At 37.5% G+C, this 21,770-nt stretch overlaps 3 protein-coding genes across 5 annotated transcripts; 2 read left to right on the top strand and 1 right to left on the bottom strand.

The window, feature by feature from the left end:
• The first annotated feature begins 543 nt into the window (after positions 1-543).
• On the top strand, positions 544-9,492 carry LOC128015653 (thrombopoietin receptor-like). The gene is made up of 12 exons (XM_052599687.1): positions 544-706; positions 945-1,065; positions 1,292-1,464; positions 1,554-1,705; positions 1,804-1,948; positions 5,539-5,650; positions 5,750-5,913; positions 6,396-6,538; positions 6,708-6,867; positions 6,942-7,023; positions 7,679-7,766; positions 7,982-9,492. The coding sequence occupies exons 1-12, from the start codon at positions 625-627 to the stop codon at positions 8,438-8,440; spliced, it is 1,881 nt and encodes a 626-aa protein (XP_052455647.1). The 5' UTR covers positions 544-624; the 3' UTR covers positions 8,441-9,492.
• On the bottom strand, positions 9,423-17,559 carry LOC128015652 (origin recognition complex subunit 1). Of its 3 annotated transcripts, XM_052599684.1 has the most exons (19): positions 17,369-17,546; positions 16,781-16,901; positions 16,452-16,579; positions 16,182-16,354; positions 15,521-15,899; positions 15,022-15,244; positions 14,704-14,820; positions 14,371-14,433; positions 13,449-13,550; positions 12,991-13,225; positions 12,746-12,852; positions 12,151-12,252; positions 11,906-12,077; positions 11,704-11,811; positions 11,037-11,186; positions 10,818-10,937; positions 10,468-10,637; positions 10,253-10,340; positions 9,423-10,099 (listed from the first exon to the last, which is right to left on the bottom strand). In XM_052599684.1, the coding sequence occupies exons 2-19, from the start codon at positions 16,876-16,878 to the stop codon at positions 9,905-9,907; spliced, it is 2,730 nt and encodes a 909-aa protein (XP_052455644.1). In that variant the 5' UTR covers positions 16,879-16,901; positions 17,369-17,546; the 3' UTR covers positions 9,423-9,904. The 3 variants fall into 3 exon arrangements, with proteins under 3 accessions (XP_052455644.1, XP_052455645.1, XP_052455646.1); XM_052599685.1 differs by lacking the exon at positions 14,704-14,820 and having other exon boundaries at positions 16,781-16,899; positions 17,369-17,559; XM_052599686.1 differs by lacking the exons at positions 14,371-14,433; positions 14,704-14,820 and having other exon boundaries at positions 16,781-16,899.
• A 49-nt stretch (positions 17,560-17,608) lies between these two features.
• Positions 17,609-21,326, top strand: LOC128015656 (pre-mRNA-splicing factor 38A-like). The gene is made up of 10 exons (XM_052599695.1): positions 17,609-17,850; positions 18,080-18,239; positions 18,341-18,462; positions 18,557-18,642; positions 18,814-18,924; positions 20,292-20,398; positions 20,511-20,537; positions 20,652-20,755; positions 20,873-20,921; positions 21,006-21,326. Exons 1-10 carry the CDS (start codon positions 17,721-17,723, stop codon positions 21,049-21,051), a joined length of 942 nt encoding a protein of 313 aa, XP_052455655.1. The 5' UTR covers positions 17,609-17,720; the 3' UTR covers positions 21,052-21,326.
• The last annotated feature ends 444 nt before the right edge of the window (positions 21,327-21,770 follow it).

Here is a 21,770-nt window from a genome sequence, read left to right as displayed (position 1 = left end):
CTGCTGCAGCTTGCTGATCTGTCAAGGGTATTTCCTCCTATTCTGCCACAGGACCAGGAGCTGTCAGTCAGTGTATGGCAACTCAGTTTCCTCCAACTCACACACACACAACAGACAGCCTCCCACCCCAACCCCCTTAAACGCCACAGTCAAGTATTCCATTTAATACTATATTATATCTACATAAGGAGTTATAGGCATCATTATGTTCACATTTGACCAAATTTCATGATATTCATCATAACTGGACTCCATAAAGAAATTGCATTATTGCACTTCTCATGGTTCGAAAGACATAGTGCCAAAAAAGGAACTCAAGATTAGGATTTGAAAATCTCATGCCTTCAATTGGTTTATATTTCTTCTACACATTTTACTGTGTAATATAATATACAGGCTTTTTTAAACTCGATTGTGCTCGATTATACATGTGCGTGTGAAGGAAGCACTTTGTCAGTACGGGTGCCTGCCTCAGTCCCCAGTGCAACCACTTCCTATTGCATTGGGCCCCGTCTGATGACCATCTACCAACGTCCCCGCCCCGTTCTAAACACATTAAGTACTGAACACTAACATATCTACAGACTTAAATAGTCATATGTATATGGATGCCCTGTGTACGTGATGGATTCAGCACTCAACTGGTGGATACTTATTTTCTGTCTGATCGAACAGGTGCATTTGGAGCCTCACCTATCAAAACAAGGTAAGACGCAAGAGTGAGTTAGTCTGTTGATTGTGCTCCTAGCTTTTTTATGTTAAGTTAGTTCTGCCAAAGCTGTTCTAGTTGTCTTTTGGTAGTGAAAAACAAGTGTTAATTCAAGACATTAATGTTGAGAGTGTATTTAAAGTGTAAACTTTTCAGTAAATATTACATGCAGCAAAACTATGCATTTTGTTAGCTACATGGAATGTTGTTGTTTGTTTTTGTTTTTCATTCCCAGATTTTGCTCTCTTGTCTATGGATGAGGACCCAACATGTTTTACTAGGGATCTAGAAAGCTTCGCTTGCTTTTGGGAAGCACCTGCTGAAAAGTCCTATTATTTTTTCTACCAAATGGATGAGTAAGGACTTTTTAAGATCTTTAATCTTCTAAAGTATGTTAAGCTCAAACTCAAATTAATGGATTGTTTACTGTAAAGAAATTACATGAAGTTAGAGTCTGCTAGGTCACTGGAAGAACTGATTTTATTTTTTAAACTGAAAAATGATGGGATGGGGGGGATGTCACCTTTCTGTATCTATGGCGGTTGAGGACCTGTTTCAAGCGAACTTGTTTGTATCATACAGATATATGACAAAAAGATGTGATGTGAAACAACAAACTTATGAGAAAAAGGTCCTGCATATTTGCACATTCCCATCAAGTGACGTCTTCATGTATGTAGAGATTCAGCTCAGAGTCATAGACAGAGACACCAACATAACCATCTACAATCGCAATGTCAGTGTGGAGAATCAGCGTAAGTGCTACAGGAAAACAACAACAGTTTAGTGCTATGCTAGTAGTGCAGGAATTAAAATGAAATACATCTGTCTGTCTTTCTCCAAGATCTTTCATATCCTCCAACAAATATATCCCTTCATCCAACTGGCGAGGTGGGCCAAATGTTAGTTGAATGGAAAAAACCAAATAATCCTCCAGTTTACCCGCAGTATGAAATTCGTTACAGCTCCAAAAACACATCAAACACAGTTACACTGGTGAGTTTGACACACATCATTCTTATACAATTACTGTATGAATAGTACATATAAAAGAAGACCATTTACTAAATGCAGTGTACACTCACTCTTTATAGGTGTCAAAACACTCCCATAAGCTTGTGTCTCTGGTCGCAGGAGAGAACTACACAGTGCAAATGAGAGTCAAGCCTGAAGGTCAATTTCATAAATTTTGGAGTGGCTGGTCAAGTCCTGTCACAGCTATGGTGTCACAAAAAGCAGGTGAGAGCTGAATGGAACATTTATTTGGACACTTAAAAACATGCCATTTTCCAATTAGTTTAAACCAACTATTCACTTGCGGTAAAAAGTCTGGATTTATTGGAGTGCAAGGATCCCTTCTGCATTTAATATCACCACAGCTTCAGCCACACTATATGGAAACTGTGGGAAAATTGAGTGGACAATTTTTATTTTGACAAAGTGCTCCACAAAAAGGACAAAGCAATATTGCTTTGATCCCTCTTTACACTAAAGGTATTTAAAGTGTGAACTCATGCTAAAATGTTATCACTTGGTATAATATATTACAATGTTATGTTTACTATAGTTAAAATAATATAATATACTAAACTTTAATATTATATAGGCTATTGTAATATATAAGCTAGCTCATTCGTGACATTAGTGCTCTCTCACAGTGACGCAAGCAAGCAGTGCTCACTCACAGTGATGCAAGTAGTGATAGTGCAGATTGGAGCAGTGGGCTTTGCGAAAGATTTGAGCGTGCCGAAAGGTAAGAGGCGTGGATAAAGGCCTATCTTTTGGACCTATTTCACATTTCTGGGTTTCTCAGCAGCAGAAGTCAAATATATTTTTTTTGCATTCCCATTTGCTTAAATAGCAAAACACCATGATACTGTTTTCATGACTTTCAAAAAAAAGGAACAAAATAGAGAGAGTCTGACAATGACAGTCAGTAGAGAGAACAATGTCAAATTTACCATCAAATGTAATATAAAACAAAGTATAGTGTTATAAATGTACATGCATAAAAAAACGAAAATACACAAACTTTGGAGGTTTTATGATGCTGATGACCACTGAAATGCATCAACACAGTCTTGTGAAAAGGTCTAGGGTTCAGCCATATATGTCTATGGTTAGGGTTAAGGCTAGCGGTTACCCCTTTTCCAAATACCCATACTTGCGGTCTTTGCACTTGACCACTTGACTACTTATATGACGTATTTCCTTTGTTTGGTCCAAGTGTTTAAGTGAGCATGAAGACTACAAGTGTACATAGAACTTTTCAACCTGATGCGACAGACTAGTGTTGTTAAAATGTGTTTACAGAGCTTTATTTTATTTTCAGTGCTTTGCATCTTAAAATGAACTTCTAAATGTCTGTTCAGTCTGTCCCGAACATACTAGTTCATGTTATTGCATTGAATTCAAACTTGATGACTTTGTTTACACAGGGTATATGCACTTCTCAGAAATGTTGTGGGAGTTTTCGTAATTTTTTGTGGGTTTTATTTCACGTTGTCACACTTGTGGTGTTCCTGGTCAAAAATAACCGGCCTATAAACAATTGCTTATACATCCCTCATTATACTATATTATCTCCATATATTGGACTCAATCATTTTGTCAACTTGTTTTCTTTCATTTAGGACTGGTTTTGTTTTTTTACTTGCATCCGATTAATCAAAGGACCTTATTTATCAATAGAGCAAATACCATTTTTGTTTAGTGTAAAAAGTATTTTTTATGAATAATTTACACAAAAATGGGGAGATAATTTTTTTTTTTTGTTTATCACACTACTGTCCTTTAATGTTTGAACTGGAAGTTTGCTCTGAAATGCTTTTATTTAGTAAAAAATGGCACAAAGTCACACTTGTGGTGTTCCACAGCCATTGAAAGTGAATGGGGAAGAATAAATGTAAGAGAAAAAACTAGTGTTGAGGAGCGTGTTGATTATGCTCACATTTGAACATGTGTGCTTGCAAACATAAAGGCCTTGGACCTGTGCATGCCTGTATCCATGCATACTCACACTACAATACACTACCATTTCAAATCTCTGAATACAAAATAAAACAAGGTAATTGCAACTTCTCACTATGCTAACTTAAAAAAAAGAAGGAGAATTGCGAGATAAACTCACAAAAAATAATTGCAAGAAACTCGCAACTGCGAGAAAAAAAGAATTGTGGGATAGAGTCACAATTGCAAGAAAAAAAAAAGAATTGCAAGAAACTCACAATTGCGACAAAAAAGAATTGCAAGATAAAAATGCAATTGCAAGAAAAAGAATTGCAAGATATAAACTCTTAAGAAAAAAACCATTTGAGATATAAACACGCAGTTGTGAGAAAAAAGAACTGCTAGATAAAGTCTCAATTACAAGATAAAAGTCTGAATTGTGAGATAAAAAGTCTCAATTTGCTTGGTTTTTATTTATTTTATTTTTTTTTATTCAGTGGCAGAAACAGGCTTCAACAGCTTTATGATAATAGTATTAATCATGTCAGATTGACAAAATGATATTTGTTGCCGTTTAAGGTAGGATGAAATAGAGACAAGTAATACTTACCATACGATTTCTCTGCTAGTTTGAAAAAAGTCTTCAGTTCAGGAGAAAAAAAAAGCTTTTTCCCCATAGTCTCTTAGCAGCCACAGTACAAGTATAGTATCGACAGGGAACCATAATTTTACAGGGAGCATTTTTGTTGTCGAATTGTACTATGCACTGTTTTAATCAGAGGTAGCTAAATCTTACAAGGTATCACAAATCGGCAGAACACCAGTCATTTTTGACCAGAAAAACCCTGAGTGTTACAGGAATCCGAACACAACCAGAGGGACACAACCACACCTGGAACAGCCTTGCACACTTATTGGCGCGCACACGCTCTCAAGTGGCCAAGACTGCATGTCTGGGTATTTGGCAAGGGGTTAGTTTCTGTTATAGCAGTCACCTTTTGGCACGCCACCTTTTCCACACCCATTACTCCATCCTGCAGCTAGAAACGATGCTTTTTGAGGTTGTGGCTAGAAGGGATACAGCAAAAACTGGAAGTTAACAATAAACTTTATTTTTCTACCTGTAAGATTGTGTTTTATTAACATCTACACCTACCCCAAACCAAAACCTACCCCTTAAAATAATGCTAAAATAGTAATTATTGTTATACAGTGTGAGGATAATTAAATTATATTAATGTGTGCATGCCCAGTAGTTTTTGCTGTACGCCATCTAGCCTTTGAAAGTCTGAATTAAATGAACCATTTTCTTCGCAAAAGCACAAAACACCACATCACCACATTTGAGTCATCTCTTGGTCAAAATGGCAAACTCAGTCAAACATGCATCTGACACCTTATACAGTGTACGTTTGACACCATTTTCAAACCGATTGCATTTATTATATATATATTTTTTTTTATCAAAGTGCAATCTATTAATTGTAATTCACAAATAAATAAATACTATTAAATATTAGGTTTCTGTAAAAAATGTGCTCTTTTATTAAATGTAGTGCTTTAGTGTTTTGGTTGGTGTTGGTAAATAAGACATTCAGTGGCACACAATGTTAGGCAAAATTTGGGGAACATCCATTTTGGTCATCTTTCTCTTTTTATTTTTCTCCATATAATGAAAGTGAATGGTTAGTTAGGCTGTTAATATGATCAACATCTCCTGTTGCACCATAAATCATACAGGGGCATATGGAACCTGTTTATGACAAAATGTTCCTTATCTGTGAACTATCTTATACAAACAATTACAAACTGAGAAATTAACCTAGGTAAAATAACCGCTATAAAATTTACTCACCTTTCAGTATCTGACTAATTTTCAGGTGACATAGGGTTGCGGTGCCACACTCCAAATCTGCATCAAGTATTATGCAAATGGAGAGGAGAATTATATGAAGATGGCAGATCCAGCTTCCACTACAGACAAATAAACAGGTGTCACGCTTTTCATGTCCTCTGTGACATCTTATAGAAATCGCAGCATAGCAGTTAGTTTGGTTTGTTAACTGCAGTCTTTCTTGTGTGGTGTTTCAGAAGTTCATGGGGTAGCTGGAAGTTGTGTAACAAAGACAACAACACTGTCCACCAGTGTGTCCTGTATGGGCAAGAGTCAAGCGTCTATCAGTTTTACCTCCGTGTTGGATTGCAACCATTTGGTCGCACGTTTTATGCAGAGACTTTCAGAATAAACCGCAACAGTAAGTAAGAAAGAAGAAAACCATGTTAGCCACCATATGTTGTCCAAATGCTTTCGATCTTAAATATTTAATATTTTTTTAAACGCATATACACTGAGCAGAGTACCATGTAAATACCATTTGAATATTGTAGCCACTTAATACCATGTGAATATGTGATGGTAGGGGAGAATTTATTTGACATATTTGTATGTGTATATGTTGATCGCTGTTGTAATATAAAAATGTTCCTTTTTGTTTTGTAATTGACTATCTAAACAGTTAGGGATAAGTTGTATTTTTCAACATAACTTGCGGCAGATGGATGTGAAAAAAATCATATCAGTTTCAGACACATGACTCAAAAAACCACAGAGTTGCAGACACGAATCAAAAAGTGTTGCAACCATCCCTGGTCTCCCCTGCCTCAGAGTTCAATGGTATCTAATAGGCCTGCAAGCTCTAATAAGCTTTTTAGTCTGTCTCTTTGCCGTTTTTGACAGTCCAGACAAGGCCTCCAGAAGGTCTGAAGGCACAGCCTGAAGAGGGACGTCTTTGTTTGTCATGGTATCCACCCTTTTTGAAGATCTCTCAGTATCTAATGTACCAGATCCGCTATCAGCGTCAAGGAGAGAGTGAGTGGAAGGTGAGTTTAAATAATGTGAAATGAGAAACAGGGCATTTAAATGGTTTAATGATCACTGATAGTAGATAGATGCATGTGAACACATATCAGTTATATGTTGACTTCTTTCTGGTTTAATTCAGTTGTTAAATAGACACACAACTAATGCTGAAACTAAATTCTGTGGTAGGATTTTACGACACCCAGTTCCAAGACCAGCACTTGTCTGGATGTACACAGAGGGAGTCAATACACTATCCAAGTCCGAGCCCAACCCAATGGAACGGTGTACAGTGGAGAATGGAGTGACTGGTCGAAACCTTTTACCGCCCTCTTACCTTTAGGCAAAGGTAGACATTTCTGACTCTAGATTATGAACAATGCTTAACAACTCCAAAACTGAAACCATTTCTTTTATTATCAGAGTGGATCTTCATTGTCTGTATTCCAGTGGCTCTGCTCATCATTGCTTTTGCAATGATCTTTTTCTTCTCCAGATACTTCCGGTAATTTAATTCTCTTCTAATTACACTACAATATGCTATGCGTTTAACCTATGTACTATGACTAAAAACATACAGTACAGACCAAAAGTTTGGACACACCTCATTCAAAGAATTTTCTTTATTTTCATGACTATGAAAATTGTAGATTCACACTGAAGGCATCAAAACTATGAATTAACACATGTGGAATTATATATATAACAAAAAAGTGTGAAACAACTGAAAATGTCATATTCTAGGTTCTTCAAAGTAGGTTCCACCTTTTGCTTTGATTACTGCTTTGCACACTCTTGACATTCTCTTGATGAGCTTCAAGAGGCTGTCACCTGAAATGGTCTTCCAACAGTCTTGAAGGAGTTCCCCGAGAGATGCTTAGCACTTGTTGGCCCTTTTGTTTTCTGTCTGCGGTCCAGCTCACCCCTAAACCATCTCGATTGGGTTCAGGTCCGGTGACTGTGGAGGCCAGGTCATCTGGAGCAGCACCCCATCACTCTTCTTGGTCAAATAGCCCTTGATGCCTTCAGTGTGACTCTACAATTTTCATAGTCATGAAAATAAAGAAAACTCTTTGAATGAGAATGTGTGTCCAAACGTTTGGTCTGTACTGTATCTAAAGAATACAAATGTAAAATATGTCCTTTTTTCACTCTGTTAGGAAGGTCAAGAAGACCTTGTGGCCATCAGTCCCAAATCTTAACAAGGTGCTGGAAAGCTTCCTGACGGATATCAGTGGATCACATTGGGTAATTGATATCGGCTTTGATCATTTTGATTTAGATTTTTAGGTTTTATTTTAAAACTACTTTTAAAAAATATAATTAATCTACTAGTAGCAATGTTTGTAACTTTTTTTAAGTATAAAAATTTAGTGTGGCAATAAACAGTGTGTTCAGAATGTGAACAAAATGCTTTTTAGTGTGTTTCTCATATTATTGTCATTATACTGTCTTCAATCCAGGAGCCAACCTTCAACATTAAGCAATGTGACGATGACACTGCCACATCAGTATTGGAGATTCTGCCCGAGAAAGAAACTTCAGTAAAATCCTGTAAGAAGCCCACCGGTCATACACTCCCTGATCGTGGCTTCTCAGCTGGTGTAAAAAACAGAGAGAACTTCAGAGAGGATTTGGAGATGGTTCAAGATTATGTCATTTTGAATAACGATATAACCCCATGCTTTACGGGGAATGACTATGTGTATGGGGATACTGCTTTTTCTCATCTGGCTAGTGAAAAACTACACCGTTGCCCCAGTCCCTGTTCCACCACCTTCCGCGAATGCAGCACAAATATTCTCAACCACTCCTATCTCCTTCTGGCAGAACAGTCGGATCTTGGAGAGTATCACCCAGCCTGTCGCCGGTATACCAATATGGAGATCACATCAATGACATATGATGCTAGTGGAGAGTGATGTGTAATTTGTTATTAATTAAGCATGTATATATTAGGTTTTGGGTGAATCCTTACTCTCAAATTCAAAGATTCTGTGGAATGAGAGAAGAGGCCTGTGAGACCTTAAGGAACAGACAGGTTGCACCATAAAACTTATGTATGCCAGTCTTCATAGCTCTGAAGTCAAGTATGTTCAGAGGAGATTGTTCAATGCATGAACCTTAATCATCAGTAAAAGGGAACTGCACTTGCGTTTCATCATACCACAAACCAAAACATTGAGGAACAATAACTAGATGTGCCAAATGTCCGAACACATGGCTCGCAAAAGCCTTTAGAAGATAATATGAAAGCATAATATGAATCTTATAAACTGAACATTCGGGAAAGTTCTGGGTTATATATGACTCTAGTCTACAAATAGAAAAGAAAAATCAGTGGCATGTTCTCAGTTTGCGAACGCAAATATGTACATTAATGGATGACTGTGGGGTATTTTGAGGCTTCAAAAAATGTGAAGTTTGTATTCTTTCTAGAAGCTTTCAGATTCTTCGGTGAAATATTTGATATTTAAGCTTTAAAGTTGTGAGTACTTTTATAGATAGATGAACATAATGTTTGTGGAGTATAAATGATTTTTTCTGGGTGTTTATCATGCAAATGTGAACAGGTTTATATGGTAAAGTTAACGGTTGCACTTTGCACAGACAACGTTTGTAAACAAATCTATCAGATGCAGTCTCATGACGGGTAAAGTGTCATAGATAAACTTAAAAATCACGAAGATATTTTTTGTTGTTATTTTAGGATGTGATTGGTATTTTATATATTTTCTCAAGTGCCAATTTACCCTGAATATTCCTTAAATGTTACTATGTTATACGATTTGGCTATATTTCTTATATCATTCTTCAATAATTATTATTTTTGTTATATTTGTAATATGTTTTCTGTAACATGTTGTACTGATTATTACACAAGAAGCAATTTAGGTCTCATGATCTGGTCTGATCAGTCAATAGCTTTATTGTATCAAGACATCACACAAAATAAAATCTGACAAATATCCAACATTTTGGTGCATTATATGAAAACTGTACTTTTTTACCCTGACAGAGTCGTGAAATGATAAATGTGTGGGTCTTGCTCTCCCACACTAAAATGCATAAAAATGTTGTGAAGATCTTCTAAAATACGTTTAAGAGTGAACTGAAAGTCACAATGATCTGAATCAAAAAGGTATTAATTAGAATACACAAAACGTACATTTAAAACATTTAATTTTGAGCACTAAAATTGTATAACTTAAGAACACACTCTGGACAATATCTCACTTTCAGTTCATAAGAATTTAACTGTGAAGCTGCAGGCAAGATTTAAAAAGAAAAAAAAAAGCTGTCCATAATGTCCAAAAAAGTGGACAGACCCAGTGGGGATCCACACAGGTTGCCAGTCAGAACATGTGACATGGTAGGTCTGCGTTTTAGTCAGCCTTCAATGCATAAAGCACATCGTCCTGACTTACATTGAGTCGGATACGGAGAAACAGGTCCAAGCGGCTTCCCTCAAGGAGAAGCAAGCGACAGGAACCCAGCCTTTGACAGACAGACAGTCCTTCAGACACATTCACCGGCTGCAAACCTTCAACACGACACAGAGCCTGGTGCTGAACAAACACCTGGAGAGAAGAAAAACATCCATTCTTTCAGGTTATTCAAGTCTTCAACTTTAATTTAGAGTGTGCGTGTATATATATATATATATATATATATATATATATATGATAAGAGTAAGGATTATTATGAATGAGTTAAATCAACAGTATAGTTACCTGTTGGAAAGTGGCTTCTTCCAGACCCAGTCGACGAAACTCTGCAATAACAGCCCTCAGAAAAAGCTGCTCCTGGACTGAAGCACACCTACAATAGCAACATTAAAAAGAATAGAAGTCTGATGGGAGCCGAACTATTACATTTCTCAAACAAATAAAGGTCACATTCAGCAACAATGGCCATAACTGGCGATAGTTCTTTCACTTCTTTTTACCTGATAGATGCAATGTAGGAAGAGGAGAACATCTCATCCAAAGCTTCCATCACATGACTCATCCCCACCAATCCACTGCTGTTCTTCTGACTACCAGAGTGCTCACAAATCTCTGTGGCTCTTCTGCAGATATCAAGGCAACGACGTGCATCACCCGAAAGTGCTGCCACCTAGAAGACCACAATCTCTTACTGACTCAATGACATAAGATAACCACATGTAATTTAAATTGACAACACCTGTTAGTAAACAACCTCGTAGCCCAAGATCAGTACAGAGAACACTAGAGTGCTCAAGAGGTACCCCACAATGCCTCAGTCACCTGTGCCTAAGAAAACATGGTTTCACACCTTTCTTGAGACTAACTGGAGAGCATCTTCTTCAAAAGCCTTCACTCTGTTCAGTCTCGATGTGATGATCTGTTGTAGCTGTTTAAATGTATATGGCTGGAAGGACATTCTTGTCAGTCCCTGAAGATAAATAAATGACATTCATATTTTATTTCCATTTTTTGTAGTAGCCTTTCAATCAAAACTGAATGGCATCTCAATGTTGTAAGATGGTTTTACCAGTCGACTAGCAACACGGTTAATCATGATCCTCTCAGGTAAATCCATAGTATTTGCGATGGTAAGGACCACCAGACGAGCATTGCGCCTTGTTGGCCAATCAAACAAGTTATACATCACATTCTGTTTACGGGTCCACAAGAGGTCAAGCTGAAAAAAGAGAAAAAAATAGAAAGATATTCTTTCAAACTGTAGAAGACTGGAAAGATATAATACAAGTACAAATTATGATTGACAGGAAATGAGTGAAATAGAAGAGAAACTAATAAAAGATTGTAAAGACCAACAACTGAATGACAAAAAGATTTTTGGGACATAGTTATTTAGGGGGGGGAAAAAAAAGTATTGTTTTCATTGAAGAATATACAGTTCTTGAAACTTCAACTTCACAAAATGAATCACGTTCAATTTCATTGGTTTATAAAAATGTTTGAAAACAAGCAGGTTTCTGATTACTGAAGGAATACTGAAAATATTATTGCCTATATGGGATGGGAGGGGGGTTTGAATATGGCGTTGGACAACAGGGGCTGAGGTCTCTTTCAAGTGAAACAGTTTGAGAACCACTAATGTAGACCGATTTGGATCACCTAATCACAATAAATGATAAGCTTAAAACATATAACATAGGTGGCAGTATAAGTGTCACCAGTTACAAATGTCTCACCTCATCTACTAGAAGCACAACGGTCTCTTTTTTTGGTGCGGGAGCACTGAAGCGTTTCTCCAGTAGTGCGGCTGCGTGATCAGGTGTTGCTTTTTGATCAGTCAGTTTCTACCAGAGCATAAATTCACATAAAATATTGTATAAGACTAAAGAGGAGGAAATTATGTCAAAATTATAGAGGAGGCGGCGGCAGCATACAGACCTGTAGTATTTGTACATAAGCCTGATGTGGGTCTGTCATTTTCATGCCATTGATCTCGATGAAGCGGAAGTGAGGGATTTCATCTTGTTCAGCCGATTGCTGAAGGGACCGGATCACCTCGTGTACTGTTGCAGTTTTACCAGTACCAGGAACACCAGAAATATACATACACCTGCAAAAGAAACGTTAACTATACGAAAAAAAACAACAACAAAAAACAGATGGTTGTTAAATCTGATTCTTACCCTCCAGTGCCATCAATGACCTTGCTCTCCACAAAGTTGTAAATGTCCTGAAACTCTTGTTCTCGACATGGTAAAGACTCAGGAACAGAGGAAACATGTAAACTGTTGCAAAAAATAAAATAAAAAAATTTATAACATATAGGATAAAACTGTAATATACCGAAAAAATATTTGTTTTATTTAAATATAGTTTAAAATATAATTTATTCCTTTGATGGTAATGCTGGATTTTCAGCAGCCACTGCTGTTCAAGTCTTCAGTGTCAAACGATCTTTTAGAAATCACTTTAATATGTTGATTTGGTGATAAAGAAACATTTCTTATTATTTTCATCAATGTAGAAAACAGTTGTGCTGTTAATATGAAATAAATGACTTTATTTCAGGATTATTTTATGAATAGAACGTTCAAAGCAACAGCATTTATTTGGCATAGAGTCTTTACTGTCAGTTTTGATCAGTTTAATGTCTCCTTGCCGAGAAATAAAAGAAGAAAAAAAAACCTTGAAACAAAACCTTTGAATGGTAGTGTAACTGTATGGTTTTGCTGGTTAAACAGTTAGCCTTGTGGGACTGTGACCTGTGCAGATGCTTACCGTGCCCGTGCTTCTTCCAGAACATTCCCTGGCTTCCTGGCTGGCGCGGTCCTGCTGGGTATGCTGGGAGTGGCATGACGTGGTGTACGTGGGGTGGCTGGAGCTGTCTGGAGATAAATGCAGTAAAAGATGAACCAACTGCCACGTCCCATGTTATCTTTATGTGAAATGCAGCTTTGGTTTTGTGAAGACACATAAACTGCTAGCAGGACGACTAAGCACAGCAAAAATTGACTTATTTGAACCTTTTTGCTGGGGGTTTTACGTGGGGTCCTAGCTGAGACTCTGGTTTTCTCAGCAGACCGGGATGTTCCGGATCCTCTACGCTTCTTTACTATAAGCTCATCTTCGCTGTCGATCTTTGCCTCCTCTTCCTCGTCGCTGCTACTCTGGAGATCAATTTTAGCAGGTACGAAGCAGTCATCATCATCACCATCCTCCCCATCTGACTGCAGGTCAGTCTTGTTGCCTAATAAATTTCTTTAAAAGCAGATGATAACATGGATCATTTAATAGATTAATCAAATGCAAAAAAACATTCAGTTAAATACAATGCGGCTGGATTGCAATCCTGTGTAGCATGTAGAATGCAAGCATCCAGGCCCAAGGGTGTCTGTGTGTGTGCGTGCATCTCACACACACACACACACACACACACTTCTTATATTTGTTTTAATTGATCCACAGCCTTAGTGGGACCTACAGCTGCTTTTTGATGCGTGAAGACACAAGTTGGGCAGATTTCCTCTTAGAGCGAGAAGTGGCAGCAGTCTGGATGGGAGAATCTTCATGCTCCTCTTCAGCTCTAACAGTTTGTTAACAGGAATATGAAGAAAAGAGAAAAAATAACACTATAACAAGTAATATGTATGCATGCACAAATATCATGTATTACAACAATCTATTACTCTCTCACCACTGCGAGATCATATAAGAGGTAAACGCAAAAAAAATCAACTTGGTCTTGAGAATTGAAATTATAGATTAGAAAAAGAGGTCAGACTGTTCAAATGGTGCCATAGGAACTTAAATGCCAAAGCAGGTCAACGTTTTACACACTGCACAGTACATGCCTCTTATTTACTATAAGTTACAAGGCAAAAGTGATGTTTTCCCAAGAACTTGCCTGCTGAATTTAATTAATAAAACAAATAGTTTTTTTTTTCAATTATCAGCGATGCAACTAAAAGGATCAGTTTTTTCCAAACATTTTCATCACATGTAATAGATTTTAATACCATTGCAATTTACAATTACATGCCCCTAACCAATCATGTATATAATTTCAAAATAATAATAATAATAAAAAACATCAAGAAATCAAGTGTGCATTCAGACATAATTTTTTTAATGTAGCTGTTGAGAAATTTGTCTGCTTGCCTCAAGAACTGGTCATGGTGAGTGTCTTTAAATTACTGTCCAACAACACAATCCTAACTGTTATATGCTGCCACCCACTGGTCAAAAATGGTCAAGGGCAAAGTAAAAAGTAATCAACAAAGACTGAGAAAAAAAAATAACACTAATTTTGTGACGAAAACAGTAAAAAAAAAAAAATACATTTATAAATACATTTCTAAAAACCTGTAAACAAAAGTAATGCTGCCCAAGTTAATTTCACTTACAAAGCAGCCAGTGCTGGTTCTCTGAGTGCAGCTGAATCTTTCCTCCTGGATGGAGTTCTTGCCCTTGTTTGAAAACATATACTTATGTTACTCTATGAGTCATTTCAACCTCAAAATTAAACATACCAGTGCATAAAGAAAGTGAAGAAGGGGCCAACAGTGCATTGGTCTAGATAAAAGTAGCTTTGTGCTCAAGCAGTGCATAAAGTGTGAAAAAAGAAAATAACCACATAATGCCTTTGTTTTTAATAAAGGCAGCCAAAGCCCATCCAGAATAGAAAAAAAAAATGAATCCGTTTCCCCTCTGTGGAGCAATCGAGGAACACAACTCACTTCAGGCCTCTTAGACCTGCTTTCCTAGGGGTTGCCTCTCTCTTCCTGGGAGTTCTGCCTGTGCTAATAAGTGGCTCTGGATCATCATCCCCAATAGGCTGCACCCCAAGAAAGACACTAGGAGGGCAGCAGGACTTTTATTGCTAGACCCTACTTATTCAGTTTTATATAGATATAGGATATTAAACCAGACTTCAACATATGAAGAACAAAACTGGTTTGCTTATTTCTAACTAAAACGATCAGCAGCACAGTACTAATTCAAAGTACTAGGCCTACAGAACAAAGTACCATACTTTCAAATGTAAATAGATGTACCTGGTGGAATCGTCTTTGTCTTGTGCAGTCATTCTGGGTTTATCGGGGCTGTGTGAGGACAGAGGGGAGACGCTCTCCTCATTACAATTGAGTGGGGACAATCTAATAGAAATGGAGATGCGACCCGTTGGAGACGTGTTCAACTTTGATGTCAGCGTTTTCTGTGCACGTTCATCAAGAATCTCTCCCAGAACATCATCTCGGGACATGTTTTTACTTGGACCTATTGTAAATGAAAGAGAAACACTGTTCAGTTTAGTGCTTTTGAAACTATTAAAAGGAATAGTTCCCCCAAAAAGAACAGGTGCTCTTTAGTTCATACAAAAATGCTTGCTCACCAAGTAATTGACATGACTCACCCATTCACTGAAGAGAGGTGAGCAAGTGAATCTGTTCTGATGAAGAAACAGACTAATCTACATATTGAATGTATTACATTTTCATTTTTAGGTGAACTATTCCTTCAAAAGCAAAATGTGTGTGGACGCATGGCACTCACTGCACAAGTCCAGCTTTTTGCGAACATGTGGCCCAGAGACGGCTCGGCTTCTCCTCTTAGCACTAAGAGCTTTAGCTGCAGAGAGTTTGGAGGCAGAGTGGAGAGACTCCGCCTCACTGGAGCTCATTTTGCCGGTGCTCATGCTGCCGCGGGTGAGAATGCCTGACGTGGCCCGTTTCATTACCGAGAGGTCTGGGGTCGGAAGAGCCCGAATCTGAGGTCTACGTGTAGATGGTGGGGGAGATTTAGGGCTCTGAGGGGGCTGCATAAGCTCAGGATCCAATGCTTTGAAGGATTTGGTATCCCACAAGAGTTTGACAAAAAGTATGTCTCTGCTCTTGCCCACTGGGAAAGGATCCTCAACTGGGACATACTCAATCTAGAATCAAAGTTATAAATTATTATTGGAAATAATGGAAATTATAATAATAATGAAAATCATCTTAAAATTAACTATATAAATACTACTTTAAATAATATATAATATAAGGCATAACTTATTTTTAGTGATATTTTTAATAATGTAAAAAAAAAATTTATTTTACATTTTAAAAATATAATAAAATCACATAAAACACTTGTTCAGTGTTATGCACTTTCATCGTATATGAATATGAGTAATCCCTCCGGAATTTAAATCCTACAATCACACAATGCCTACCTGTACTGCTCCAAGAATGGTCTCTCCATCCACCTCATTATCACAAGAGCGGTCCTGGTAGAAAAATATCTCTTGTGGATGGGGATCTCTGCCCAAGAGCTTGCGTTTGTTGTGAGGTACTTCACACATCCGCACAAACCACTGCAATACTGCAGTCTTCTTCTTTCCTGAATCTGGGTACAAATGTTAGATACACCAACCCAGATTAGTGTCTGATTCAGATTGCATTCAAATATACATGTTTTCAATGAAAAGAGGGCATATTCCTACCATCAGTGTACAGTTTGAGAAGTTGTGCCACAAAGGGATTGTCATCATCATCACCCTCAATCAAAATGTACTGGCCTAAAGACACAGTTGCATCTTGTGTCTTTCCCTCCACAGAAATGGACATGGACCTGTGTGATGATCAATCATCAGCGCTTACATCCAGAGTTAAAACATCTTTTGACTAATGAATTTCCATGACTACTGGAAAATGACTGAAAAACATTTTATAGAGATTGCTCTCTCTCACAAGGCCTCAAAATCAAGTTACAGTGTACAGCACATTTGTTCAAATCACACTGTATTCATCATAATGTGGTAAGTGCACTTACTCGTAGTATTGTCTTTTCAGCTTCCTGTCTTCACCGACTGGTCTCCCATTCCATTTGTAGGTTCTTTTCATTCTCAGTCTTGTGATGTAGCGGCTCATGGTGCAGGTCTGATACAAGGTCTCTAAAGCACAGCATCGATTATGTATTTAATAGTGTGTACCTAAAGTCAAATCAGTAACAATGGCAACCAGGAAAAAAAGTTTTATTATTATTTAAAAATAATAATGTGTGTATGAATATATATAATATAAATACGTGTGAGTGTTTGTGTGTGTGTGTGTGTGTGTGTGTGTGTGTGTGTGTGTATACACACAAACACCAACATATGGTCGGTTATAATTGTAAACAAATATAATAATGTTTGCAACATTTATTATTTATTATCAATTCGTAGCTGGTTTAAACTGTCACTAGGGATAAAACTATTGTAACTAATTATTATTATTATGATATTATTATTAGGAAAAGCTAAATATATCAGAGAGGTAAGAATAAATTTCAAATTGTTAAAATAACCAGTCTTCTTTATATAAGGTAACTTTAGGTAAAGTAAACTTTAAATCCCCCGCTCCGCTCTTTCTTACTCACCAGCCGGTAACTTCTGCAACTGATTCAAATCTCCTTATCAAACAAATAAATAAGCAACAATACTCCGTCTTCGCCACACTTAGACACGTAGAAATTAAAATCAGCGTAAATATGAAGTTAAACGCATCTTACTCCACAGCAGACAAGAGAGCACACTCATACAACAAGCATACAACTCACACGTCCCTTTCGCGCGCAGATGACGTATGAAGAGTTTTTGATTGGACAGCAAAATACAGCGTTGCCTTGCGGATGTGACGACCGCTTTTCCCCGGAAGTCATTCTTCGATATTTCTCTAATATGGCACATTAGCGTTAAGATTAACCGTTCGTTCATTTACAATTTTGAACCATGGCTAACAGAACAGTAAAAGATGCCAACAGTATACATGGAACGAATCCTCAGTATCTTGTCGAGAAGATTATAAGGACACGTATTTATGAGTCCAAGTACTGGAAAGAGGAATGTTTTGGACTTACAGGTGAGAGAAGTGTGCTGGGATACATGTAAATACGCGGCATTTACATGTATATAAGTGTATTAACCTATATATATTGTATTGTTAACACTGTAAAGCCTGAAGTTTGGACACACCTTCTCATTAAAAGAGTTTTCTTTATTTTCATGACTATGAAAATTGTAGATTGTGGAATTAATGTGCCAAGTATCATTTTAACTGTGACTATTATTGTCCCCTCTGTAAAATCTAGCTGAGCTTGTCGTGGACAAAGCAATGGAGCTGAAGTTTGTTGGTGGGGTATATGGAGGAAACATCAAGCCAACTCCATTCTTATGCCTGACCCTAAAGATGCTGCAGATCCAGCCTGAAAAGGACATTATTGTGGAATTCATCAAGAATGAAGATTTCAAGTTAGTGTTTTATTACTGCTCTAACTGTATGCAGTTTGTCATTTTTCTGTTTACACGTTGCTTGAAGGTTTTGCATTACCGATCTGTTTTTCCCCATCCAGGTATGTCCGTTTGCTTGGAGCAATGTATATGCGCCTGACTGGAACTTCTGTGGATTGCTACAAGTATTTAGAGCCATTATACAATGACTACAGAAAAATCAAAAGCCAGAACAGAAATGGAGGTGAGCATTTTTCTTGATTTAGTGGGTATGTGGCATGACGTAATTTATCCTTGCTGAAAAAGACATTTGTAAATAATATTTCTTCTTTACACAGAGTTTGAGTTGATGCACGTTGATGAGTTTATAGATGAGCTGCTTCATGCCGAGCGAGTGTGTGACGTTATCCTCCCTAGATTTCAGGTTGGTTGGACTTGTTACATGTAGTGTATATGTATAAAACTTATACTTATTTATATAAATTTAGTGCGTTTTTGTTGTCCTTTAAAGTAATGTGAATTTTAAAGGAAATGTATTTGAGTCATTTATGTCAAAAAAAAACTTGTTCATTTGGGTGTGTTTTTTTTTTCACAGAAGAGACAGGTTTTGGAAGAAGCAGAGCTGCTGGATACTCGTATTAGTGCTCTGGAAGAAGATCTAGATGAGGTGGAGACCAGTGAGGAAGAGGATGAGGAAGAAGAGAAGGTAAAAGTGAACTCACAATGTCCGACAATCTAAGCACAAATTATTATTATAATGAATAATTATTAGGGGTGTAACGGTTCACAAAATTCACGGTTCGGTTCGATACGATACACTGATGTCACGGTTCGGTTCGGTTCGATACGTTTTAGATACAGCAAAATGTAAAAACATCTCAACTTTTCAGAATGCTGCAAGCGCACCGCGGGTCATGTGACAAGAACTAACCAATCAGCTTCATCCTTTCCCGTAACAACGTTGAAAACTCAGCCAAGATGAAGGAACAGCTGTTCACAGTTGTATATGGATTGCAATTTTGAAATAAATTTAGTAGCAGAGCTACTGCAAGCGATTTTTAGAGCATGCAAATCCATTTATCATTCGCTGAAATTTCTGCGTCTCATGGAGAGAGCACGTCATTGTTGCTTAGCAAAGACAGACGCCTCATGAGCGCTTCTGCCCAAGCGCTTTGGAAAGGAGGAGAAAGACGCGCTTAGCGTTTTCCATGCGTTTTTAGGCGCGATATGTGAACGGCCCCTAAGGCGCTCGCTCACTCAGCACGCGCTGAAGGCTCGTTGCAAAATGTCTAATGCATTTAACAGACCAGAAATATAAGATCCTAAAATAACCAACAGGTCTGGTGTGGGTGCACTTTGGATTCCCTGTAAGCTATAATACCGGTGTCTAAATGCTGCAGGGATAGTTTGTTGCGTGCTTGTTTCTCATTTTTTTCGTCTTTTCCCAGATACTGACACAATAAGGTGGTGTCAGCGTAAATGAGTTGACATGTTTCAAGTATTCCCGCTGGTGTTTTTTTTTTTTTTTTTTTTTTTTTTTTTTTTGTATTCCCGCTGGTGTACCCTGTCATGTTGCAGATGCGACATACCGTTGTTTTTTTATCCACCACTCTCTTGCCATCACCATTATAGCTTAAAGGGAATCCAAAGTGCACCCAAACACCAGACCTGTTGGTTACTGGAGGATCTTCTTTTTTCTGGTATGTTAAACACATTGGCCATTTTGCAACGAGCCTTCAGCGCGTACTGAGTGAGCGAGCGCCTGCTGAGTAGCCTAACATAAACATATAAGTTGGTGTTTTTTTCTTCTTCGGGAGTGTCAGGGGCGTTGCCTGTTACGTCGTTTGGGTTATTGGGCTACCTTGTTGAACGCATATCATTATATTTCTCTTTTTTTTTTTTTTTAATATAATGAATTAGTCCAACAAACCGTTCGGTATACATAATGCGTACCGCGTACCGAACCGAAAGCGTCGTACCGAACGGTTCAATACGAATATGCGTATCGTTACACCCCTAATAATTATATATAGTGAATGTGACCGTTACACCACCTCTCCATATGTACTGCAGCCAGAGAAAGTTCATACACCAGAGCCACACAGAAGAAGTTACAGAGATGTGGACCGACCACGCAGGTCACCTTCTCCACGCTATAGACGCAGCCGCTCACCCAGAAGGTCAGTGATGGTGCTTGCATATCGTAATTCAGATCGCATTATTCCTGGTTGCTTGCTTAAAAGATGTATAATTATTCTTCTGATTCTCTTTGTTTTTTGTTTTTCATTTTAGACGGAGCAGATCACCTAAAAGACGAAGGTATAGAGAAATTTTAGGCACACTGTTAGTGTTTTAGATACATTATTAGTGGGCCATGTTATTTTAGGAGATTATACAGTGTAATATATTTGTCTGATTACTCTTTTCATTCAGTCCATCACCCAGACGTGATCGAGATCGGGACCGTCACCGCAGCAAAAGTCCCCGTAGACACCGCAGCAGATCCAGGGACAGAAAGCATCGCTCCAGATCTCCAGGTACAGCGAGGCTCTTTTCAAGAATACAAAGAAAAGTAGTCCACAATATGTTGTTTAAAATAATAAGAGTAAGTGGAAAAACTGTTATTTAAGAAATATTGGTATATTTTCTTCCAGGTCACCACAAAAGTCACCGGCATCGCACTCACTCTAAGTCCCCAGAGAGGTAATGCTCTAATATATGAAATGAATGATGGTTTTCTTTGTTTTACCCCTCTTGTTTCATGCTGCATTTGTCTCTGTGTTCTAGTCGGTCAAAGAAGAGCCACAAGAGAAGTCGAAGAGGAAACGAGTGAATTTTTGTTTGTTTGTTTTTGTACAGATATTTTTGTGCTTTGTAATATATGGAGAAACAGTGCAATTTATGTCATAAAAAGCTTGATCATATTCTGTATAAACTGCCCATCTAAATTTTGTCATCATATGTTTTTGATGCTGTTTTGTACATTTAATTGAAATTTACAACCAGGAATTGCAGGGGGGGTTTTTTCATCCTGAATTAACTATTGTGTAAATTAAACATTTGATGTAATGTAAGACAATGATTGAAAGAAAATTTCCTTTGCTGTTATTTTGGTGTATGATGGTGTCTCTGATTTTGGAAAATCATATACAGGTACATTCAAATTTATATCAGAATTGAAGTTGAACAGCTAAAGCCATGAAAAGACTGGACATAATCACTCCTATACTATTTTAGGGCTCTGGTATAAAGTTGGCAATGCTCTTAAGTAGGGTAATAAGCAAATCATAAAGACTCACTAACTTTCCCCATATCAAAAAGAAAAGCCATGTAGAAGTGTACAAAATGTGGTGGACTTCTAGATAGGTTAGGAAACATTTGAAGGAGTTTAAGATTGATCATAATATTTTCTTATGATCAGTGACTAAAATGACATGGTTTTTTATTAATATTACTGGCAAATAACTAAGATCAAATCTTATTTAAATTTTTAGCCTTGTCACTTGAACTAGAATAGAGTGAGGGTGAGGAATTTCTCGTAACGTTACAGAG

Source organism: Carassius gibelio, chromosome A6 (genome assembly GCF_023724105.1).
Source record: "Carassius gibelio isolate Cgi1373 ecotype wild population from Czech Republic chromosome A6, carGib1.2-hapl.c, whole genome shotgun sequence".
Lineage (NCBI taxonomy): Eukaryota > Metazoa > Chordata > Actinopteri > Cypriniformes > Cyprinidae > Carassius > Carassius gibelio.
Note: the sequence above shows the minus strand (reverse complement) of the source record. Positions and strands in the feature narration are given on the sequence as shown.